The following is a 22,936-nucleotide window of genomic DNA, read 5'->3' as shown; positions in this document are numbered from 1 at the left end:
AGATGAGGGAGAGACGTTGGCTCTAAAGCTTCTGACAAAGACATTTAGCAACCAGATATTTGAATATTTAGACAAAGATACATAGACATCGGCTGATCTCGTGGAAGAAATAGGACAGCTGCTTGTGCAGCATTTCATGGCTATGGAGAGCGTAGGTCAGGTCCCCGGCAGAAAGAAAAAGCTTTTGGCTATGGAGGCAGCCCAGGTACTGACTGGTTAGACTAACAGCCTGAACTGGCCTCCCTGACTGTCCTCAACCCAGCGCTCAGTCCAGAAGCCTATGAAGTTGACAGGCTTAGGAAGTGGCACATTTATTGTGGTAAGTGGACTTAAGCTCTGTAAATATTTGGTTTCGTAAATGCCTGTGCTAAGAGCTAACTTCAAAATACGTGTTTCATTCTGGTGTGATAAAATGACCTGGATCTGGGAATTTGAAAGTGTATATTGGACAGAGGGTTTTTCCACTGGCTAAGCTGACAAAAATTGTTTTCAAAGGGCTGTTATGACTATGCTAGCATTCATAAGGGTCCCTCCACTAAATTGTGATTTAAATCAGTTGCCACCCAAGTTGCAAACTGAAAAATCCTGAGGAGCTACTCTGATTTGACACCAGCATGTGTAAAACGAAAGTCAGGCCTACTACCTGTAACGTTTCAATTTAAAATAAAATAGATTTAAGTAGTTTTCATAAAGCAGAGAACTCAATGAACATGTTTATGTCCTAATTTCAACAACTCGAAAAAGGCAAACTCACTACTGCCTCATATTTTAAATATAATTCAGAATTAAGACTTGAGGCTGGCAGGACTAGCAGGAGCTTTCTGCAAATCTCTATTTCTGAAGAATCTTATAAAGCAGACCTGCATAACTTGTATAACACCAACTTGTATAATGATTTCAAAAATATCTTTTCTTCAAAAGAGTCTATTGCTACCTAGATGGAGGCAAATCAGTTTATTTCACTGTCAATACAAATCAACCAGACAACCTAGCCCTAGCCAGCCTAACTTTGATCTAGTTATAAATATGACTAAAAATTGCAGCATATGGCAATATCCTGTAAACTGAGAAAAGCTTCAAATTGCAGCCATAGTGTAAATAACTCAGTCAATTGCACTTGCAGCAGGAGACATTACTTGCAAAATAAAGCATTATATGGAGACTCACCTACATCCTCTAGCTTATTTTTAGTGACAACTAAGTTGCTATACGAAACGCAAGTTTTATTTCTATTGTCCAAAAATTCCTTGTCTCCTTGCAGAAAGATGACCTCAGTTCTCTGTTTAGGCACACCACCATCATCACCAACAGTTGTTGAGGCAGAAGCATATAAAATGCAGGTTTTCAGTTCATGCTTCAATAGCCTGGGGCAATCATTTTCATGCCAGGTTTTTCTTTCTTCAGCAGAGTGAAACAACTCCTGCTGGTATGCATCAGCTGGGAATGGCTTGATGCAACAGGGTGGAGGTGGCAGCAGGAAGCACCCACTGGGACTCAATTACTGCTGTCCGGTTCTCACACCTTAATTTGAGGCAGGGTCATATTAACCAAAAATCCTAAAATAACAATGTGCTTAAATGTGAGTATCTGGTGTATTCTCCCTTGTCTCCGTAATTCATGGATATTCTCTAAGGAGACACCTATACTGGCCTCCTATCAGCTGAACCTTCTTCCATGCTAAAGGCTAGACACTTTTCAGAAGGGGCCTCGCGCAGCAACGTGAGTGTTGCTGTATCTCCTGTGCATCACTAGGCATCAATGATAGGAAATAAACAGTTGCCTTCAATGTCTAAGCATAAACCAGGACGCTAATTCTTCACTGGTCGTATTACTGCACTTCTGTGTCACTGCAGGCGCAGTGAGAGAATTCATCAACTTACTGCACACAGGGTCTGGTTTGTGGAAAGTGTTAATGCTAATGCTATATGTAGAACTGTCGCCCAGACTTCCTAAGACTCATTTATTTACAGGGAACAGTCACATAATAACAAAAATGTACACACAGGAGTACAGTGTTGGCCACCAGACTCACAGAAGATGTTTCACACAGTGGTAACCATACCAACCAACAAATCAGCAGAATCAAATTAGAGAACTCAAACTGCTTAAATTGTACAGATAAGCATGGACAACAGTGCACAGCTGGGTGTAATATGCAACAGATGTATACAGACATAAAAAAGGTTAAGTAACAACACATTTTTAATTACTGGAGATTTGTATATATCATTGTTATCCTTTCTTTTAGGAGTAATAAAAAACTCATAGGTTGAACACTCTAGAATTATTTCTGCAGCACAAAAAAAAATTCTAGCAAGGACTGTCATTGAACAGGAAGCATTGGGTTCTTGATGTGGAAATGCAAACTGGTATTACCTACCCATAGTTATTTCTATATAGTTCATTAGCAATTAACAAAATGTATATTCAATGGCCCCTGCACCATCTCTGTGTAGCAGAGGGCCTGTATAGCATTAGTTTGCCAGAGCGCACAAGAATGAAATGGGATCATCTGTGGGAACAGCAAGACAGGGAACAATTTGATAGAGCAACAAAATCGAGATCTGATGTTTCAGACTGATTGTATCTGCATATTAAGATGTGTTTAGTCTGTCTTGAGTAGAGGCCTGTTTGGCTCAGGACACACTGGATTTCCTAGAGGAAGAACTGGCAGTACTGAGAGTAGGACCATACCCCAGAGTATATACACCCCACCGTCGTGATGTGCACTGTCACGACAGTCTGAAACTGATGTGGTTTGTTACCTGCCAGGAGCTCGTCAGCAAGCATCTCATAGGACTAATCCCTAAGAAGCCTTGGTGTGCTAAGTTCAAATAGGACCGAAATAAAATAATTCCCTTCAAGCTCTTATTCAAGACTACTGAACCACTCCCATTGACTTTAGTGGTCTCTGTCTGAAGCAGCAGCTGCTTTATACGGCTCAAAGTATTTGCTGATTATTTATTGTTAGTATATTCAATTGATCAGTCAAGGCTAATATTTCCTTGTTTTGTATCTGTGTTTGAGTTTTACTTTTACCAGCCACACAGCAAGCAAAAGAACCTGCTCTGGCTCATAACTTGCTGAGATCTAGAGCTGAAGTCTCTCTCCTTTTTCAATGTATATTCTGTTTATCTATGCGAGGGAGTTAAATTTTTATCCATAACTTTTTTTTTTTTTTTACTTAGCCTTCCCTCTGCTGTGAAAAGGAACACTGTCAAAACTAGTTCATTTCCCTTTTGCTGAAAGGCTGTGGATGACAGTTCACTGTCGTTTCCTATTTGGTACATCATTATTCAAATGTCTTTTTCTACAATTTTTTCCATATATACTGTAGACAACAGTTCTTAGGTGAATAAGCTTATCTGTGCCAACATATTTTATATGACATTGACAGATATTGCCGTGAGATTAGCATGGATGAGTACGTACCCTTAGCTTTTAGAATCATTATGTACATACATTGCAAATAATACTGTGGGAAAGAAATGGAAAAAATTAACAGTCTCTTAGTAACCTGCAAGACTTGCATGTAGGAGGATGTATGTAAGGACATGTCTTATGCTTATGGTTTGGTGTCCTTTAGCAAGGGAATAAATTCAACTTGCAGAGATTTATTAAAGTGTGTTTGAAAGGCCTTATTTGTTCCCATGGCTAACCAAAGAAATACTAATGCCTTGAGCAGAAAATGCCGTCAGTAGAAACCATCCCCTAATGATAAGGGCTATCCTGACGATTAGATTATTGTGCATCATTAGAAGCCATGCCTCTTGATAAATAAGTTCTAAAGTTTTATAATTTTTTCATTTTTCTGGTCATAGTAAAATCGTTTAATGTATGCTGAATTACTGGCATATTTATTTTAGCTTTCAACACACTTTTAAAGGTACTTTCAAGGTGGATGAGACTCTCTCAACTCCCTTACTTTTTAAAGGTTTAAGCTTTATTTGTGTAACTTTCTAATAATCTTAATATTATAATTTCTAACTTAACTTTCTAATTTCAGCTCACTGTCTCTTGCACCAATAGTCATGATATCCTCTGGCCTTTTATCCTGGAATATTTGGAAGGACAGCTGTCCTCAGCTCCCATTTCTGTGCCTAGCATTTCACGACTTCAGAGAACACAGGTCCAGTTTATGCTGTTACACACACTGTGTGTAACCAAAGCTACATGTAAAAGCAGGCTCTTGAAGCAGTCCACCACCCTTCAGAGAGCTAGAATTGCTGGGCAGCTCCTCAGCAGCAATTTCTGTGCCATTCCATCAAGTGTGAAGTTGCCCCAAAGATGCACTGCCTAATCCTTGCATCATAACCAGAGGAATTTTTACAAAGGAAAAAAAGATGCTCTGGTGTCTCCTACAGACTGAACCCACCCCCTGCTACTGGCTCAAAAGAAATAGCAAGCAAAACAGAGTGTGACCATATCATGATCACCCTGCATTTTTAGAAGCTAAAACAATTATTTGGAGACACATACGGCTTTAAATTTGTACTGTGAATAAGCAAAATGCAGACCAGCCCAAGATAATGAAAATGAAAAGATATCTGAATAATCCCATGGCATTTACCACATGCAGATTACACACACACATTATTTCTATCCATTTATACATCTGCTACTGAAAGTATAACTCTATTTTTAATAATGTCACCTTCAGCAGGCAAACTGACATGGATGACCAGGAAATACTCACCTTTAGAAATGCCTAGATGTAAAACAAGAGATCTCCCAAATCATCATTCTCATCCATTTGTACAGTATCTAAATACCTTAAACATGCAGTGCACAAGAGGCATTACAGAAATACAAAGGGGCAGATGGTCACAGAGTAACAAAGGAGTGCAAAGAGGATGAATGAATATTTTTAAACTGCAAACAGATCAAAACAGCAGACAGATTTAAATGTACACAGCATAACTTGATAGTACAGGAAGTAACAACTTCCATACGGAAAAGGTGCATTAGGCATTCAGATTCCACTTCCAAAATCTGTATGCAAAGCCATGCTTTTCAAGTAACTTGGCATAATTTTTGCATTCTTCAAGTTTGATTGGTTTAGTAAAATTTAACTTTCTTTGTAGATTTATCATAAACTAAGTTTCATGCTGTGGTTTGAAGAGCATGAAACATAAAAGCTAATAACTGTTAACTAAGAAACAAAGAATGCATGTGTTGCATATTCAATGGCTGGCTCAGAAAGAAAAATATTAGCTTTCTACTATGGAATACAAACACATCCATAGGATTTTACTAGTACATCATTTTCACCCATAAAATTTAGACAGGTAGGTCTAAAGAGAAAATATCTGAAAAATATTTATCATTTTTATACAAATAGCATTTAGAGATCAAAATAAACCAGTCTAACATTACTCCTCACTGGCCCTTGTCAGAGTTTCAAATATGTATGCCAGGACATTTTCTTCAGCTATGTACCAAACATTAGTCTGGTATGATAGGTATCTTCTAGAAATATTCTTTCCCTTTCTTCTTCTGCTCTCAGCGTCAATCATTTGTGAAATATAAATATCACATCTCAGTTCACTACTATAATTTTCTTCAGCATAGGAAACAAAAAAACTGGAGTGTTAGGAAATTTCATGTATTTAGGGTAAACATGAATTCAAACAATTCTTCAAGCACCCTCAGCACTCAAGTGACATTGCAGTTAGGTGACACTATGGCAGAAAATAAGTTTAGGATTGAATGAATTTATGAATTTAAGAAGAGTTTACATCAGACTTGACACTGCCATTTCTGCTCACTGAAAACCAAAGGCAAGCTAGCAAGGGTTCTGAAGAGCATTAGAGCTCTATGGATCAAGCAATACCTAGAAATCAGTGGTCCTTTCTCATCTGCAGAATAGAACCCAAGGACAAGGGGACACGTCTTCCCCTGTATTGTAACAGCAGCTAAAGAACAACTCCATATTCCAACAAATATCACATGTATCACCATGTTGCAAACCTCAAAGCATTTTAAATGTATTAAATCAAATGTAAAGCTTTGCTGTGAGGGTCTCTCCCAATGAACATGTGCAACAAAACACCAATTCTGGCATTATTTTCCCCACAACTGATTTTTAAAAATATAAAAATCTGAAACCAATAACAACTTGAGTCATGCAAGGGAAAAAGGGAATATTTAGTTAACTGTTACCACAGGACACCTTCACACAACAGGAAGAAAACTAATTGCTGCTTATGACCTTCTTAAGGGCCAGGGAAAGGAGCTGTGAAAACCCAATCCTCCAATTCAGTGGGAAGTCTAGTCATGCAGCGACATTAGGTAACAGTATCAAAAGAAAAAATAAACTACACGGCAACTACCCTCATCTATCTGTCCTTCTCTTCGTTATTTTGTTCGTCCAGTGTGGCTGTGAGATCAAAGCGAGGCCCTTAGGTTTGCAACAATTTACACATTTGTCCCTGAATAAAACAAAGCCAATATGACTGTATAAATCAGACTTTACAGGGCAGGTCTTGGAAGGATGGAACTAAATCTAAAAATCAGCAATGCGTTTTTTTTTAACACTATCACTTTGCTTTCAAATACCTGCTTTGTAAAGTGATTCTAACAGTAAGATAAAACTATGCTTAGCCTAGTTTCCTGTGCGCAACAGTAATCTATCCCAGATAAATGCCTTACGATTTTAAAAAAACACATCGTAAAACCACTCATCAGATAAAAACACTCTTGTAATATAGTTATCTTATCAGCAACTGGAAATTTTGTTTGATTGTCCCATTTCCAGGAATATAATAATGCATTATAATTGCTTTCAAATCGAATGTTGCAAAGCCACGAATAGGGCTGCGCACACCACCAGCAGTCTGATGTCACCATCAGCTACGGCGTCAGGCTGCCTTCTACGCAAGAGAAATTTCTCTGTTGGCTAACGAAGACGGCGCAGCTTGCCTAAGATTGCCAGAACAGTATCATTTGTTGTATAACTACACGCTAATACATACAATGATAATAATTTTCTTTTAGTATTCAAATGCTAGCAGGATCTTTTATTTGTTTATCAGAAAATATCTTTACCATAAACCAGAGTTTCCCAAGCTCAAGCGTGCTAGAAACCAGGAAATGGCAAAGGAAGTGGAGCTGCAACCTCAGTGAGGCAGCTTTGTAAGAAGAAAACCTTGCAAACTGTTGCCATAAACTACATAAAGTCTTAAACCACATTATACAGCTACAACTGACACTACTTTAGTTCTTGGCCGGAGCCTGGAGTACACAAACCAGCAAAAAGCTGTGACAAGCTCCCACTGACAAGTCTATTAGATCAATACTTCATTATTGATAAATATACCAGCTTGCTGGCGCAGCTGGTCGCAGCAGTACACAGCTCTGCAATCCAGGAAGCACTAAACACCTTGTGCCAAGTTAACCTAGTCACACTCTTTTTGTAAGTCGGATCTTGAAGCACCCATTAAAAATATTTTGCAATGTGACTGCTAAACAGAAACAACGTTTCAGTTACTTTATGGATGCTTGAAGAAAAGCAAAAGTTGGGCTTTCAGAAAAGGTCCTGAGTAAAACAAAGCCAATAACCTGTCTGTAACCATAGGGGAGAATATTTCTACAGGTGCACCACCCACCTCTGTGTGCAAAATAATGTTTCTCCCTGCTGGAATAGTATAGAATAAGGAGATTAGTGCCTCATCTAATGAATATTTTCGGCAAGCATGGTGAACGTGATGTTAGACAGATACAGGCACTAGAATCACACAGTTCAGTCAAAAGAGCAAACACTGGTAGGATGACATAAGAATCTCACATGCATGCAAAAAAGCCATTGCTGAGAAGCTTGAGTAAATGCAGAAGCCATCTTACAAGTAGCAGTAGCATACACAATGTTAACTCAACTGCTTACCCACTAAGTACACCAAGAACCAGGTTAAGTACGAAAAATGAGCCAAGGATGATAAGACTAACAAAATAGATCCATGGCCATTCACATCCTATTGCATCATTTACCTGTAAAATGTAAGGAAATAAGTTATGATTCAGTCATTCATTAAACAGCAGAGTCCTTTTTGCAGCTGCCAGATCACGTAGGTTTCAACACTGAAAGTTTATGGCTTATTCAGGTCTTCAAAAAAAAAAAAAAATCAATGTTTAATTTCTTTACTTACCCAATTATGGTGTAGATGTGATGCCTTAGAAGATTAATTAAAATAACATTTAAATAAGTGCAGGGGAATTGTTACTCCTTTTTATAATTTTGCCACAACTACGGACATGAAGAATATATACTGGTACTTCTAAACTCTGATTTCTGTATTTGTATGTTATTTATATGATAGCTACAGAAAACTGTTTCTGTTTAATTAGAGGAGGAAAAATAGAGGTTTATTAAAAGATGTCATCACAACTGAAGTCTCACCTGTATAAGATAACCTGTGTGTTCATGGCAACTGAATTCAGGACTCTGCCTTCATGATGAAAAAGGTGTATGCTTACCCGCTCAATACACCAAGAACAAGATTTAGTACGAAAAATGACCCAAAGATGACGAGACTGACAAAATACACCCATGGCAATTCAAATCCCATAGCATCATTCATCTGCAAGAAATAAGATGATCTTATAGAGTAGATCACTATAGAAATTGCAATGAAGAATCAGAGAAAAAGAGAGTTTAATCATTCAGGTGAGATAGCATTCTACAGATTCCTTCAGCACTCAAAGAACAACAATACCAGAATAAAGGCACTGGCCACATTCACTTTGCATTTCTAACACATACACTAAAACAAAATAGTGAGTGACCCTAACATTCAGATCAAAAACAGTATCAAACATGAATGGAGCACTGTAACAGTTCTGTTCTTTAACACCTAGAACATGAACTAAATTTCAAATCTCACTAATTAAAATTATATTTCCAAAGCATATTAAAATATTAGGATTTTTAGTTCATATGAATCCTAGCTACATGAATGATCCTTTGAGAAAAGAAACAGTAATATGTATCTCAACAGCTCAAGCAATATTATTTTTTCTGTAGCATGGAATGTCAATATTTTTTCCTGAAATACAACAGTTGGATGCAGTCAGATATTTTAAGTTAAAATTATATCAAGGTCAAGGTTAAAGGAAGTTTAAAAAGTTGTTACTGATTTTTTTTTTTTTTTTAATTAAGGTTGAAGTAACTGAACTTTAAATAACTCTTTATAGACTCACAAGAGCTTTTCCATAAAGACTGTTTCCACTGTCTATTCTTAGCAAGCTTGTTATACCTATCAGAAGATGGACTGAAGAAACATACCCATGGAAATCTAAGAAGGCCTATTCAGAAAAACAGATGTTTTAAAACACAGGAAAATTGTTTGTGTGTGTAGCATTCAGGTGGAAAAAGACATTTTGATAAATTATAAAAATAATTCTGACTTGGAACTTCTTGCAAATGTCTCTTGTAGGAAAGGAATTGTTCTGGCTTTTTTGTTTATACTGACAGATTTGCTTAAGATTCTTTTTAAGATGTTTTATAGCCACGAAAATTCAGCAGACAAAAATTGCATGAGCATTGGAGACTGGATGTGGTATTGTAGAACAATCTTTGGGCAAACCTTTTCCTCTTCTGTGAATGCTGTTGTGTTTGTTGTATCTGAAATTTGTGATTAGGCTTTGAACTCTATTGCTAATCAAGTTTGACTCCTGTCCTTAACATGTCTGTTGGAATAGACATATTAAATATGAGAACAGATGTTCTACAAACTGTACTACTCATTTTTTCCTCTATCTTTTAAAAAGGTATCATAATCTCAGTTTCTGCAAGGTGGCCCTATGGGTGGTTAGATAGAAGGACACGCATTAAGTCTTTGCAGGTTAAGGCCCATAGGCACTTTTCTTCAATGGTGATCTGTCATAATGCTACTTTATACTAAAGAAAACAAACTTCCTAAGTAGCCAAAGAAGATTATTTTACACATCTTCATGCATCCTTTAAAACAATCTCTGTGTATCATCTTTTAAAATGCTTTAGTAATTGAATGGTAGTACTGAAAGCTAACTTAAAATTACTTAGACTTGCTAGAGGGAAAAAAGAAAACTGCAAAATACGTATTTGATTTGTATTTTAACATTTTAATTTCAGTAAACTGTATTTGGAGAAATTAAAATGGAGAAGGGTTGTAGCCATGCAGAAAGGCTGGGATCATTACCTTCAATTCTAATAGATACCAAGTTTTCACAGTCAAATTCTGCAACAGCCTATTCATACAGAAAATAAAGTCTTTCATAAAGCTGCCATTATACTGACCTACTTATACTTCATCTCCTGTGCAATACTTCTGGCAATACTTTGCATGTCTGGTGCCTATGCTAAGGAGATTTGTTGTGGGTTTTTGCGGGGTTTTTATTGGTTGGTTGATTATTTTTTTTTTATCATCCATGCCCATTCCCTCAGAGCAACTCCCCTACATTTGAGAAGTCTTAACAATGAAGACACTCAGATATTTAGTAAAATATCCCAATTCACAGAATCACAGAATTATTAAGGTTGGAAAAGACCTTTAAGATCATCAAGTCCAACCATCAACCCAAAACCACCATGCCCGCTAAACCATGTCCCAAAATGCCATGTCTACATGTTTTTTGAACACTTCCAGTGATGAATTGCCCATTGCCCAGACTAAATTTCTGCTTTGCCCCAGTGTATGTTACCCTTTGCATCTTCTTTCAATTGTAGGCATCTGGCCTTAAGGTTTAGGAATAAAATTTACTCAATTTTTTTAAAAAAAATGCATATTCATAATTATTTTATTACTTTGGAATTTAGTTTGCTTCATAGAAATGATTCATATGGTACAGCTGATATGAATATGAATAGCTGATAAGAGCGAACATTTTGATTAAATTTCAAATACATATGAATGCATTTTGCATCTAACTGAACTATAGCATTAGCAAACGAGTTGTTTGCAAGTCACCAGAGTTCGGAGCAAAGGCATAAATTCATCTGGTGTTGATGCCAACATTTTACTGCTATAAATATCTTTGAAAAACCCAAAAGATTAATATTTGCAATTTTACTTTGAAAAAAGAGAGCTCTGGGAATTACTGCAAGCCAACTTGATACACTCTTTTTGCTCACAAAGAGAACATATTCAAGAAGCCAGGCATTGTGCTAACTTAGCAACCCAGAAGCAAAGCTGAAATTTCCATGCTCTGTCATAAAGGCTCTGTTAGCATAGGCAACTGTGATTTTCATTTCTTTCATTCACTTTGTAGTGCGTACTCTAAGAAAAAAATTCCTTCTCATTTATGTAGTTTGAATTGAAGCCCAATGTTTTAGGCTGATCAATCTGGGACTAATGCTCTGTGATGTAAAAATTGGAAACTGCAGCTAACCAGTGCTAGAAGAAATGTTTGGGCAGATGCTGAACTATTTCAAAAGCATTCCTAACTCAGACATCCTTAATCTAGTAGAACACCTTGGCACTAATCTAAGACTGAATTCCTGAAAGCAACAGCCTGAAACTGCATCTACTCAAGATTTTTACCATTTATTTCTAGAGACAATTAAACTCTACTCAAGTAACGCATTGTAATTTCTATTCATGAAGTAATATTTCTGATTGCATTAATACCAGAGATGAAAGTATAAAAAGAAGTCCTTTCCTTTCGGAAAACTTTGCTGCTTATTTCATGCATGTCAAGTGGCATTTTCCATAACTTTCAATTGAAGAAAGACTAAAGGAGTCAATTTGCCTTCTGATTAAAAATTTAGGCAGAACTTGGTTAATATATGAGCACAGGAAAATCTCCATCCTCAGAAACAATGTATTTTCAGTTGAAAGGATTAATACTGACTTCTCACCCAAAGTTCAGAATAAGGAGTTATGAAGACACAAACTCCAGATGCATTGGAAGTTGCAAACAAGAAACATAAACAATACAAGCCCCTTAATTATGCTAAACATATTGGTTCCTGTTAGCAGGAAACAGCAGGAAATCTAGGAGATATCTCAAATCCTCAGCAAGAAGTGTTACAAGACTCCCACCCTCTGTGGCTCAGGGATGTACTATACCCAAGGAGGTGTCATATTTTATGGCTCTCAACGGACTTGTCCCATCTCTTTTTGAGCCCATTAAGCTTTTAGCATCCATAACACCTATTGCAAAGGCACCCCCAAGTAGTACCCTTCTTCCCCTTCTTTGTGCCTTTTTCCAGATTCAGTCTTACTGTTTGGATTTCAGTTCTAATTAGTTTGTCCATCACATCAACCAGAGGACAGATGAGATGATGGATGATACAAAGGACAAAGTATTTTTTATATCGTTTAACTCTGTTTCACTATAACAGTAGATACATACTGCTCAGCTAAGTGTTTAAAAAATGCTTATTCTCCAGTTTTGGCTACACTGTCATTTTCACTCCTTTCATACAGATGTTAAGTTAGATTTGTATGTTTAAACAGCTTCGAAAATAATTTTGAACTGAACCCTGAAGCTCTTCCTATCCCTTTTGTAAGTGGCACAGTAACTAATAGTTCAAAAATTCTTGCACAAGGTCCCTTTTGTTGATGCTACTAGATAGAGACACAAGCTACTCTATGCAAGCTAAATTGGTGGAGAATAATTACTGTTTGTTTTATATTTGGCTCTAACATGTACGTGTTTGTGACTATATGTCGGTAAAGTCTTGAAGAATTAGCTTGAGCTGATAGGACAAACTTGGTACAGTCTGAAACTGCCTCATCTGGCATTTAATGTGAACTATCTTGTTAGCTGTGCTGTAGCTGGTGTCAACTAGTGTTACAATGCAGTTTAGATGATCAGAGACCAAGATTCTGAAGTGAAACAGGGAGGAAACCTAAATTTACAGCAGGTATAACCATTAGTATTACACAGCAGCAGATGGCACACTCCAATCTAAAACATCAGTTAGAAATCATTGAAATGTCTCATTTATCCCTATCTGTGATAATTGTGAGTAAAAGCCCCATATGCAGTTGAATGCAGATCAAGTTCTCGTGTTTCTGGTATTGGTTTACTGAAAATTGTTGCAAGCTCTTTGCACATATCAATTAATATGAGCTCTAACTGGGAATAATAAAGCAATGCAGTAGCAACACTAGTTCTGCGTTTGTACTATTGCAGATAGAATACACTGATGTATGAACCTGTTCTCAAATATTTTCCACAATGTTTCAAACTCACTTAATTTCTTAAGTTTCTTAGTTTCCTTAGTTTTCAATTTTACCTTCCTCCTTTTATAACATTCCAATAGACACATAACTGGTGTGTTTATTTATTGTTACCTATAATCTACCTAATCATCTTAAAAATTATCAGGACTGACAAACTCAATCTCTTGACGGGTGTAAAAACCCTCGATATGCAGTATTTTGTGAAACGGGGATAATCCTGCATTTTTTGAAGCATACAACGTAGGTTCACATGACCTCCAATCACAGGCTATTTATGCTACTCATTTTGGAGCATACCAGACAGCAATTCAAAGCCTTCTAGCTTCAAAGGTTGTGTCCCGGGATATTTTAAGCTGAAGTGGAATTAACTTAAAGCTGACTTAAAACAGCCTGCGCTTGAAAGCATAGCAGCCTCCAGGCTGGTTTGTAAAAGCATGTAATTTTATCTTCCATCTTCTCTGGGTTCTGGAGTTAAAAGTACAGATGTCCCTGACATTCTCCTGGTTGGCCGGACTCAACTTTGTTGTACAGCTGACACAGAAACAAGCTGACAGATACACTGGTGGGATGTGAACTCAAGAGACCACAGCTTTGTTAAGCATTTCAGCTCAGCAACAACTGGAAAATGAGAATTTCATGGCTTGGGCATTAAGGTAGGCTAAGAGAAACATTACACCTTGAAGAAGTGAAAAACTGTTACAGTACCGAGAGAACCTTGTAATTACTTTATCATCTCTGAATTTCTCCCACCTTCTGTACGTAAACCGTGCTAGAAAGTTGCACATAGGACACATATAAGTGACCGTCTCAAGTTAAACCTCAACTCGTAAGACACTGCTTCAGTTTTATTAATTTGATGTGGTCTATCTGAACAGACCTCAATTTCCACCTTGCGTTCTTTTTATCCACTGTTAGCAAATGAAATGTATTATTTATGTAGTCACATAAAGCACTCATTCTTCAAAGCTGATTACTTATAATTTTCAGCTCTCGCAGGTTGAATCTGCAGATGGACACCAGCATAACAAAATGAAGACTACTGCCTCTACAAAGCGGTAACCCAGAGAAGGTTTTTCTATTGGACTGTGGGAGGACTCTACCAGGTTTAACAAACACTATATTCCAGGTATAACAACATGGAATTGTTTGATTCCTTCATTGGTTGCAGTATGTTAATTTAGGATTAACAGTCTGTTAGTACTCCTACCTATTTATCTATATTGCCCAAACTAATTTCATATAAATTTATAAAACCTATGTACTGATTTGGTTTATTAAATCTAAGGGCTCAAAAAAACTATTGAAATTAATTACTGTGATGAACAGTGTGTTTATTTTTACATATTTAGCGACAATGTATTAAAATAATAGTATGCACTTTGGCTATACAAAAAGAAAAAAGGTATTTAGTATGTATCTGCTATGTCACCTATATATGTTCCATACAATATTATATATTAATTGGATGTATTTAGTATTTCCCATATGCTGGATATAAAAAAAATGCAAGCATAATAGCACATACTATTTGGATCGATGATGTAAAATTGTTACCTTAGTTTATGTAGAAATAACGAACAAAACGCCAATACTCAAGGTAGATCTGAATGTATCTACTAAACTGTTATCCTCAGACAGTCTGGGAACTAGGATGGTTTTAAAAGGATAGTTTGTGGCAAAGTTTTGGGAAGAACTAGTGGCGTTAGCACTACCTAAAGTCTAGCCTACATCTAATCCAGTTTCTATCAATTTTATTTAAACTTTCTGGGAAGAAATAGTATGTTCTTTTGAGTGTTTGCAATGATCTATGACAAGAAATTAGTTCCGTGTTTTGACTGCAATACAGGTCAGCAGTCGGTTAAGACTAAGACACTAGATATCTTGTCAAAGTAAGTTAAGTTCAGTTCACGGGAAAGGTATTTCCCCGTGAGTTTAAAATCATCCTCAGGTGGGTTCTTTGTGTTAAGATGCTCATTTGAAAAAAAATGTATTATATGATCATCCCATTCAAAGCTAATTCAAACTTTTAATATGTCTATTCCTTGGCATGGTAGCTCTGCTTGCATGTCTGAATTTGATCATTCTGTCTTTCTGAGGTTTCTAATTTATTGGCAATTTAAGTCTTGTCTCTTTGCAGTCTAAAATAGGTTGATTCAGACCTTTTTGTATCTAGAGGATATAAAAAAGTAATTAGTCCAAATCATTACCTGAGAGGTGATGGGGTTAAGCTAGATTTTAACATGAAATTGGATTCAAGTAATTAACACACAAATTCAAAAAATCCTGCCTGCAGTTCCTGGCTTTATGCAGTATCTTAATAATGACATCCAAAATTTCTATCACTCTTTCTCCAGCTGGATATAAATTTCTGGCTATGTAGTCATCAAAGCCTGGGTGCACTGTGCATACAGCACATCAATGCCTTTGGGGATGAGCTGCCTTCTTCCACTAAAGAGACTTCCTTAGATGACCCGTGAGGGGTGTTGAGTGATGCTAAGAGAATAGCATTAGGCTATCTTTCATACATAACAAAGGCAGAAATAAGTGTTTTCGAAGATTTTTCTAGCATATTCCCTCACAATTTTAAGAATGTTTGCTGAATATTTGCAGCTGATTTACAAAAGGAAAAAAGCTGTCAAGGATCCTTTGACTTCTCTGACTGTAAGCTGAAATTCATTGCTGACACGTACTGTTTGGATGCTATAACATGCCTTCCATTTCTGCAGCTGTAACATGACTAATATGGCTTAAGTCAGGCAGAGTAGTTTCCCATTGGTTTATTAAATCATTCAGTTCAAAGTTTCACAGTATTATTGCCTATCTGACTGTTGGTCACATTTTTTGAAAGATTTTTCAGACATTCCTGTTCAGCACTCTGATGACAGTTTTGATAATATTTCAACTGTACTTTGTAACTTTTTGTTTATGAACTAATAATAAATTTTGTGCCTGAGCCAAGGGGTTTTCTTGTGAGATATATTTGCAAAATATTTGCTTGTGTTTAGGAAGAATTTTTGGCTGCACATCAGCTGGTTTCAAGTACATTATACCCCCTTAAAACATTTCTGAGTAGGGTGTCCTTTAAGATTCTTGAGCTAGGAGCATTCTAAAAAGTTACATGATTAGAAGATTGTCTGAGTTCCTGATCATCTGATTGACGTTCTGAAAAAAGTCAGTAGACTTTTTTGTTTTATTATTGTAATTATTTTTCTTTTCCAAGCATAGGTTTTGTGGGAGTTATAATCATTCTTTCAAATTCTCATCCAGTTAGGAAAAAAAACATATAATGATTTTCTACCTTTTCGTTTATGCACAGTAAAGCAAGCTGTCTTGTACTACTGGAAAGCTAGTGAGGAAGCCACAGCTCTCGTACTTGGTTCTGGAAATACACTCAAAGAAATATTGATACAGTCTTTTCTATCTTGATGTTACTTCCAATAACATTAATGCAGTGCCTGTGTAGACACTTGCATACTCACATACACAAAAGTGCAGTGCAGCCTAAACAGACTGTGTTACAGAAATGACTGATTTTCTTCAAGTGTTCTAATGAGTTCTTCAATGAGTATACTGGGCATATCAATTTCTAAAGCAAGAAACAGATTTCTAAGTGCACACTTTTTGTTATAGAAGCAGAGGAATTATGAATTAAGTGTTTCTTTGATGATAACATGTTACTATTAGACAGTAGTAAAGGACAGAGTTTTAAGAAGTTGACATATTAGTAAAGGGTATATTAAAAAACCTGACGTGCCTTTCCTTAAACTTTATGCAAGTTTTAGATATATTTTAGATTTTTTAGACTTTTTGAGGAATGAATTGTGCATTTTAAACATGAATCCTTCAGACAGTATCTTGTTAACATATCACTAGGTGTATTAATAGGCAAAACGATATAAGACATCAATGTACCATCATTCAGCAATACCAGCTCAAGTGTCTCAATCTCAAAAATCGTCAAAATGAATCTGAATAGTACTAGCTAGGCATCAGAGAACTGAGGCACTGTTAATATTTGTGCTAGTAATGCAATGTCTGTCCATAAAATTGAGTAAGGAAAATTCAGTAGCCACTAATACAGTTGCTCCGTCATTGAATCAACTGTTCTGGCAACCCATCACACAGCAGTTTTGTTTCACAGAGAGATGGCCCTGCCCACCTCTCATTCAAGTTACAGTAGTGTCAGTGTAGATTATTCAAGTGTAGTAACTCAAGATAACTTCACTGTGATGAAAACAAGAATTAAAAGTAATAATTCTGGTACTTGTGAACATTGGGGATTTTACTGGCAAGTACCGTCGCTCATTATGTGTTCCCAGGTATCAAGTGAAATAGCTAAAAATAAAAAGCAATTTACAAAATACGTGTTTGTCATTAATAGACTATAAATCTAGATGTTTGAAAGACACGGAAAAAATCTAGAGCCAGATATGCAAATGCAAACTCAGATTTTGTAACTTGAGAGTGCTTGCTAGCATAAGCTGAAAATGAGGCAAAGAATACTATGCTTTCAGCTTTCGAATGTGAGCCAGAGCATTAAAAACTTGGGCACACAAAGGCTGCCACTTTGCCAATAACAAGGACTGCACTGCGATCCAAAACTAAGAGCATAAGCCCTCAGCTAGGGCTACAGAGCAAACAGAATGGGCTGAGACCAGGAATAAACACAGTCCTGATAAATGGAGAAGACTGTTTTTATTGTGTCCACTGTGTCTGTGGCTGCACATCTGTATATTACACAATTTGGGAACACATATGCTGCACTGGCTGGTGAAAACAAGGACACTAGCCCTTAACCTCTATGGTTAAGTCTAACATTTAGCACTAAGGAGTCACGTTTTTTGTGGATGAAACATGTAATACACACTATCCAGTGAATTACACGTAAGTTAGAGAGAAAAGCAGCCAGATGAAGACACTCTAAAAAATAATAGGACATATGGGAATCTGGTGAGCAGCAGGATGTCCATATGAGCCACCAGGGTCTGAAGGGTGCCTAGCAGTAGCAGGATCAAGTCCTCAATCTATAACAGATATGCATAAGAGAAAAATCATTATTGATGCTTGGAGAATTTTTAAGCCAAGGTTACTGTTATTAACCAGGTGATAATGAGCTGTGCTAGTGAGTGTTACTGGAAGCTGTCATTTTCAGCTGTCATTCTTGCTAACAAAATGCCACATAACATGATGTAAAATATTGCACATATTTTACCCACTCAGATTACACCTGCTAGAGAGATAAGCCTACATAGTTAATTTTACTGTTCACCCAGTGACCAAATGAAAATCAGAATTTTGTGCAGATTCTAATATTTGGGGGTTTGCTTTTATTTATGTTTTATACAAAACTCATTCAGGTTTTGTATCATCAACAGATTTCTAAGTAAAACGCAACCCACAAAATCCATGCACCTCTTGCTAAAATGGTTTCCTTAGATTCTTTGGATGTTTTTATTACTATCTGGTATACCGCTCATGTTTTCACAATTTGCAATTAAAACAAAATCTTTTCCAAATTTAGCTAGCAATAGCTAAATCTACCTTAACTTAATCGAGGGGTAGAATTAAAACATATAAACTGCCATTTCTCTTGTCCTCAGCAAATAATTTCAGCTTGACGATGGGCAATTTGTTGGTCTACAGATAGAAAGAATCCAGATCTCTAATTTAATTATATAAACATCAGTTAAGACAGATTCCAAAGCCACTTGAATATCTGACTTTGATTATATTTCACTAGGTCAATAAATATTTGCTGCTCTGTCTAATAATCCCAGTATCATTTGTAATAAAATGAAAACTGACATCTGTGTACCTGCATATATCTTCCACATTGGGAACTCATAGAGAAATAAAGTAACTCATGTGTGCAGTTTTGACTTTTTTCAATTTTTCATTTTCTTACGCCTATTGCATTTTATCCGATCACGACAATATTTAGCATCCTTTGGTTTTATTTTTTTGTGCTGTCAATGGAGACTCCACAAAGATTCCTTAAGATGCATCAGATTAATTAACTCTTTAATTCTTAGGGGAAAAATGTTTAATACTGAGCCACTCAGTTTAAGTTATTTCTCTCTCTTTTGTAACAATCATATTCTAAAAACAGTAACTCCCCAAAGTTTTTACATTCATTTTTTTCAAAAAAAAAAAGGTGACGGAAGAATTCTCAGGTACTGAAACGTGGGCATACTTTTGCCTTGAGAGATATTAAGCATGTAATTTTTTCTATAGAATCATGGCAAAACTCCCCTTTTCTTTCAGGAGGAATGAACCGAAGTGTCATGATCATGAACGCAAATCATATAAAGCATATACTAATTCTACATTCACACGGTCTCCTTGAGAAAATTAGGACGAGCTGGAGAGCAAAACCCAAAGAATTGATAAACCTATACTATGAGAAACAATACTTCAGCCTATATGTAGCTATGCATTAGACTTTTAGACTCTCTAGTATTGAAGTTTTGCATGTTTATAGGCAATTTTGTATCTCTGATAACAGGAAGTGGAAGCAGAGATTCATATTTTGCCAAACTTTTTTTTTTGTCTTTCAGTTCTAAAAGAATGCCAGTTTACCATCTTCATTATGTTTAACAGTAACATTATCTTAAAAACATCTCCATATTCTATATTCTAGTGTCACAGATTTTATCTAAGACTACTCTAGTATTCTATTTTTTAGCAACCGCATATTTCACCTTGATTTGCAACAAATGACCACAGAAAATTAAGTGTTCATTCACTAGGTAATACTACATTAATTGCATCCAACACTCCACAACAAATGTGCTATTAGTAAATAGTCCCACTTGGCCAGAAAAACTTAAAGAAGTTCAAAACGTGAGCTGCTGTGAGCAACATAACCTAGAGTACAGTTCCAGTACGGTATGTCTTGAGATAACTCATCCATTTTTAACAGCTTACTAATAGTGATCCTTACTAGTAATCAGTTTTCTTCTCCCATAAATATTTTCCAGTATTTGAATTATTAGAATTATATTTGTTATAAGGTCCTAATTGCTGCAAAGACTTACTGCCGAGTACCAAGTAGTACAGAATATTCTCATTCATTTTCAGCATCTAGGGTAGGTGGGTTCTGTCACATACTTATTGAATGACCTTGGACAAATCACTCACATCAGATTTTTAAGTGCTTAAAGATTCACAAAAGAATGTGTTGTTCTTAGATTTAGAATGGGGTTAGGCAAAGAAACGTCTACCTGTATATTTATGTGACCCTAGTCCTTTAAAAAAAATCTGTGTGTTCTTTTTCCTCTACTCTCATTTTTAAAATCAGGACTAACTATATCTTCAGCTTCCCAGTCTGCGCCCGGCTATGTTGTAAGATTGTGGAGGTTCCACAATGCTAGAGTAGCATTTAAAGGTGGGGACTTACACAGTTAGGCTTCTGGGTACCTTTTGCTGCTTCTACAGACAATGCCAGGCTCACAGCTCTTGTCATTTGTTGTTTCTGAATGGTTAACAAATGGCTTGCAGTCCCCATGGCAAGCAGTGACAGTTGAGAGCTTGCCTTGTTCTAATTTCTGTTAATATTCTGAAATGTTTTACAGAAATACTGCAAAAAGAGAGTTCTTAAGCTTAATCAGAAAAGACAGACTTAAAAACTGTAGGCTTGCACGAAAAAATGCTAGTCCAAAGGACATAAATTTAACATTACATTTATACAAATGGAATAGGCAAAAAAACTCTCTAATAAGCAATGAATAAATTTGTTTCTAAAAATGTCTTTTTATCCTGACGAGTCCAATAAGATGCTGTAAGGGGGAAAAAGTATCCAGTTGAGCTCATCTCCTGCAAAACTCACTGAGACTTCCCTCTGACGGTGTTGTAAAACACCGCTTATTTCTCACTTTAATGTTGAAGCTTGTTTAAAAGTAAACAAAGCTCAGTAATTTATGAACTTACCCAGTATAATACATCAGTCCATCCTTCCATGGTTATACACTGGAACACAGTCAACATCGCAAATGCAAAATTATCGAAGTTGGTTATGCCTCCATTTGGTCCAACCCATCCACCCTTACATTCAGTGCCATTCATGACACACTGACGTCCATTCCCTGAGAACGCACAAGGTGCTGGATCTTCTTCAACTAGTATATCTGAAAATTGACCAAAAAAAAAATCAGAACTTTCAGTTCTCAAATTTTTGTGAGTTAACTCTTTGCACGAAGGAATATGAACCCTGTTCAAAGGTCAACCCAGATATCAACCCGAGAAATGCTGGGAAAGGCAACCTGTGGGACTTTGGGAGCTCTTAGAGTCTCTCACATCTGGGCCTTACAGCCTTAAAATAGGCTAATCAAAACTGAATGTATAAAAAAACTTGAGTGATTAAGTGATTAAGCAGTTGAAAGAAGCATGTAATAATACAAACATGTCTTTTTAGAATCTCCCCATGCTAATTTTCTTTCCCCTTCATTGCTGTTTCTTCACATCATGCCACTTCATAGTAACATATGGACCACCAAGGAAGCAGGTTTGGGCTAATTCCTTCCCATAGTCTACTTCACTACTTAACAAACAGAAATATACCCTTAGCCATCAGATATTCCCTCATGATGTTTCACCCCTTCAAAAGTCTCCCATAACAAACATTTCCATGTCATCATTTCACCTGGACAGAGGAACACTGTTTCATTTCATTACTCATATCAGAACTGTACTTCTTACCACACTGCCACAATCCTGAAGGAGAGATGCTTCCAGATTGTGAACTCAGGAAAGTACACCCTCCTTGGAACAAGACTAGCTACCTCTTCAGTAACCAGAGATGAGAAAAAAAAAAAACATTGAGTTGTCCCTTGTGGATAGTGACTCCTACTATTTTCACTACTGACATTTCAGTTACCCACTTCAGAAATGAAAACCTATTCAGAGCATGTTCTAGTCTCTAACTAGTTTGCGTTGTTGTTGAAGTTTAATGCACTCTTCCTAAAATTACGAACCACAGTGAAAACAGGGGCTAAAACAGTTTTAGTGCTTTTGGTCCCTGTTCTATTTCAAAATGAAAACCCACAGACCCGAAAGAAAACAGAATTTACCCCTTGTTTTAGTCAACAGTTTCATGACTTACCTGAATCAATAAGAAAACAAGATTTGTGCATTTTTCCAATAAAAAGTTCCAATCCTATAATAGCATAGATTATGATTACAAACAATACCAAAAGGGCAATATGGAGGAGGGGGACCATGGCTTTTATAATTGAGTTCAGGACAACTTGTAAACCTAAAAGAAAAAAGAGGATACAAGATATGAACCAGACTTCTACGTCTTGCCTTACCAAATTTTCTATAATTACACATTATTTGAAATTAATGATACAGGCATGCAGAGTGAATCAATTTTTTAAAAATTTCTACTGCTTAGAGCCACTAAATGTTCCTGCAACATGAAATACTTCATAAGAATCTAAGACTTTGACACAAAGTCTAATTATTTTCTCTGTTAATAAAGATTGTGCCATAGAATTCAATGCTTAGAATGTGTCACAAGAATTTGTGGTTTTTTACAAAGAAAGGGCATGTAGTCAGTGTGGCTCTAGGCCATTTTATACAACCTTTAAAAAGTTGTGTGCTACAAGCACGACTTTGTGGCAAGACCCGAGAAAATGTACGCTCAGCCAATTGAAGAACTGTATTTTTGGTCTGGAGAGATAGAATATAGTTACCTGGGCTATTGGGTTTGCACAGCAAGGCTTTGGTAGAGGGTAGTGCTACAGGGGTGGCTTCTGTGAGAAGGTGCT

The 22,936-nt window shown here is 36.5% G+C and overlaps 1 protein-coding gene across 1 annotated transcript in view; it reads right to left on the bottom strand.

The window, feature by feature from the left end:
• Positions 1 to 22,419, bottom strand: part of CACNA1D (calcium channel, voltage-dependent, L type, alpha 1D subunit) — a gene marked incomplete at its 5' end in the record, with an annotated part of 122,245 nt that extends 99,826 nt beyond the window's left edge. Inside the window, 3 exons of the mRNA XM_010288426.1 lie at positions 7,883 to 7,986; positions 21,096 to 21,292; positions 22,267 to 22,419. Coding sequence (XP_010286728.1) covers positions 7,883 to 7,986; positions 21,096 to 21,292; positions 22,267 to 22,419 — 454 coding nt within the window. The remainder of the gene's footprint in view (positions 1 to 7,882; positions 7,987 to 21,095; positions 21,293 to 22,266) is intronic.
• Between the last annotated feature and the right edge of the window lie 517 nt (positions 22,420 to 22,936).

Source organism: Phaethon lepturus, unplaced genomic scaffold (assembly GCF_000687285.1).
Source record: "Phaethon lepturus isolate BGI_N335 unplaced genomic scaffold, ASM68728v1 scaffold11870, whole genome shotgun sequence".
Lineage (NCBI taxonomy): Eukaryota > Metazoa > Chordata > Aves > Phaethontiformes > Phaethontidae > Phaethon > Phaethon lepturus.
The sequence above is the reverse complement of the archived record's forward strand: the minus strand, read 5'-3'. Positions and strand labels throughout refer to the sequence as shown.